Source organism: Gossypium hirsutum, chromosome D01 (genome assembly GCF_007990345.1).
Source record: "Gossypium hirsutum isolate 1008001.06 chromosome D01, Gossypium_hirsutum_v2.1, whole genome shotgun sequence".
Classification (NCBI taxonomy): Eukaryota; Viridiplantae; Streptophyta; class Magnoliopsida; order Malvales; family Malvaceae; genus Gossypium; species Gossypium hirsutum.
The window spans coordinates 62828822-62831824 of NC_053437.1; the positions used below are offsets into that span (position 1 = coordinate 62828822).

General features: G+C 34.5%; 1 protein-coding gene across 1 annotated transcript; it reads right to left on the reverse strand.

Annotated features, from left to right (window-relative positions):
- Positions 1-1197: 1197 nt before the first annotated feature.
- LOC107928178 (ethylene-responsive transcription factor ERF024) lies at positions 1198-2047 on the reverse strand. The gene has a single exon (XM_016859358.2). The coding sequence runs from the start codon at positions 2045-2047 to the stop codon at positions 1514-1516; it is 534 nt and encodes a 177-aa protein (XP_016714847.2). The 3' UTR covers positions 1198-1513.
- Positions 2048-3003: the final 956 nt, after the last annotated feature.

Below are 3003 nucleotides of genomic sequence, written 5' to 3' on the forward strand. Positions count from 1 at the left end.
GTGTATTTTGGGCCTCGATGGCTCATATAAGGGACGATATGAGTGATTTCAATTAGTTTTTGATATGAATGCTATATGATGTGAAATATTTGTTTATTTGATCTGTAAATTTCGGTAATGCTCCTTAAATCTATTCTGGCGACGGATACGAGTTAGGGATGTTACACGTGTGGCCCTTGTACCTTGCTCCGACTTTTCGATTTTCGCTCATTTTTCGCTCCCAAATGCTCTCTTAAGTGTAAAAACATGAATTTAAAAAAATTAGAAATATAAAATTCACAATTAACATCGAATAATCATCTAAAAACGTATTAAGGCCAAGATTAAAACATGTTACTTTTAGTACTAATTAATATTATATATAATCTTGGCCAAATTTGATTCAACCCAACTTATTTGTATTTTGAAATGACATGTCATATCAGATGAGTGCAACTAGATGAAAACCAGACGTGGACAAAGGGGTGAGGTGGGCCATAGGTTTTTTGGGTAGCAATATCAAGATCTATTCAATTGATTTCTCATTTATAATGTAATAAATCTATCAAAATCTTTGTACATCGTAGGATACTTTGATTTTAAAATAGAAAAAGCTGATGCATAGTGTTGAGTGTATTGCATTTAAAAAAAAAAGTTGTAAATTAGGAATTTTAGAGATTATCGTAAATTTTAAATATCAACTATACCAAAAAAACTGATATATAGTAATTTAAGTTGTTGAAGTAACTTATGACAAGGTTGTGTATAAGAATTTCTTCAACATCTTAAATCAAAGTGTTAATTATTCTTATTGATGAAAACTCCTCCCAACTTGCTTTTATTTTTCTTTACCAAACTATTAAATATTCAATGTTTTTTTCTTTTTGCTTTCTTCTTTGGCTTAAAGTTCATTGCAAATATAGGGTTTGGAATTAAAAGCTTTGGGCAACACTTTGCAAATTTCTTTTATTCATGAAAAAAACAAACATTCTATTAATAAATCACAAATTTGGTTCACAGCAAATTGCACATTAATTTGTGCAAAACCTGCAAAAGGCTTCAAACTAAAACCTGATATATTCAACAACAGACCTACTGGGTAAATTCAATGTGATTAAATTCAATCTCAATATATATATGTGAGAAGTATGCATGAACAGAGACGCAGCTCAAAGCTTACTTATTGCTAATAAAGGTTTTCATTCAAGCTTCAAATGTGCATGTACGGACACTAACCAGGATTATCACAGTACTTAAAAAGACAAATGGAAAAATCCCATAAATGGAAATTTTCCACTAAAAAAGAAAAACCAAATCTCAAAGTTGCAAACAAATTAAAGCCACTAAGAAAACACTCAAAATACCGCATTTGTGGTCTACTTCATGCCTAGAACACTATCATATACTTGAACAGTGCCTGCTGATATGCTCATCTTTCATATATTTTTTATTTTCATGGCTTAAATTCATAATATTGAGGAGAGTTTATTGCTTTCATATTACTTTTATTGTTGTTTTTATTTTTGATATTGTGTTAAGGGAATTTCCATAGGTTCTCGGAGTCACCGGAGTCATCGCCCGGCGGTGGATGATCGAAACGAGGAGGACTAAGAAGCATCCCTTCAGCCATATTGACAAGAACATTAGGCATATCGAATATCATATCTTCATCGACAAAATCATTCCCGGTACTCGGTCTCTCCGCTGATACCGGACTGTTGCTCCCGACTAAAGCATCATTCGCAGCCCCTAAAGCGGCCGCCGCCGAGGTAGCAGCGGCTTGGATATCAGTCGGGGAAGTCGATGCAGGAACCGGTAAAGAAGCAGCCGAATTCGGAAAATTGAGCTCTGCATGTCGACCTTTTAAAGCAAGTGCGGCTACATCATAAGCAATGGCAGCCATTTCAGGTGTAGGAAATGTACCAAGCCAAATTCTAGTAGGTTTCCTTGGCTCTCTGATTTCAGACACCCATTTCCCATTAGCCCGACGTCTTACTCCTTTATAAACCGGGTGCCGCCCCGTCGCTGCCGAACCACCACCACTGCTAGAACCTTTGTTGTATTGCATGGTGATACACTTTGACTAACCTTTGTTGTAATATTGCATGGAAGGGATTTGAAGATGGCGATGAGAGAATCCATTTATGGTGGAATATGAGCTCTTGCTTCAGACAGAAGTATTAAGATTATTACTGCAAAAGTGCAAACCAGTTGGTGATGAACTGCGGTCTGTTGATAGTTGAGGTGTAAACCAGAACATATGTTGGATGTCTTAAAATTAACAGAACAGTGATCATTTTTCAAGACAATATATTGATTTGAAATTAATTAATTGTTTTTTTTTTTCAGAAAATAAGTGTTATATAGAATCTATATGCTAGTTCCTTAGCTTTTCTCTCCATACCTTTTACAATGATAAGGAAATCAACTTCAGTCACTTGTCAACATCATTAGTAGCCGACGTCTAATTCATGAATAAATTTGGGGTTTTTATTAATGTTTTAATATATATACAAGGAAAAGTCTGTTTCATTTGACATAACTGGAAGCCATGTCGGTATGAAATTTTGTCACTCCAATTAATCATCATATACATGCATGTTATTTTTCATATTTATTCAATGTATGCAGCGGCTAAATAGGTAATATATGTCAAATATTTTTTTAATTAGTTAAATAGGTTGATTTTTTGAAAATTTTAAAAAATAAGTAGATTTTAAAGAGGGTGTGTAAAAGTGTGTCCAGTTGGGCGAACTTTCTTTTGACATATCGAGTAAACACGCCCAACTGGAAACGTTTTTTGGAAATTCCAAAGAAGACGTGTCCAGCTGGGCTCGCTTTCCCTGACATATCAGCAGAAAGCTCATCCAACTAGACGCATTTTCACACACTCTCTCAAAATCGGCCTATTCCCCTAAATCTTGAAAAAAATAACTTATTTGACCAATTAAAAGAAATCGACATATATTGCCTATTTAGCTAATAAGGGCATAGGAAGGGCAAATCAAGCTATTGGTTTAGCTT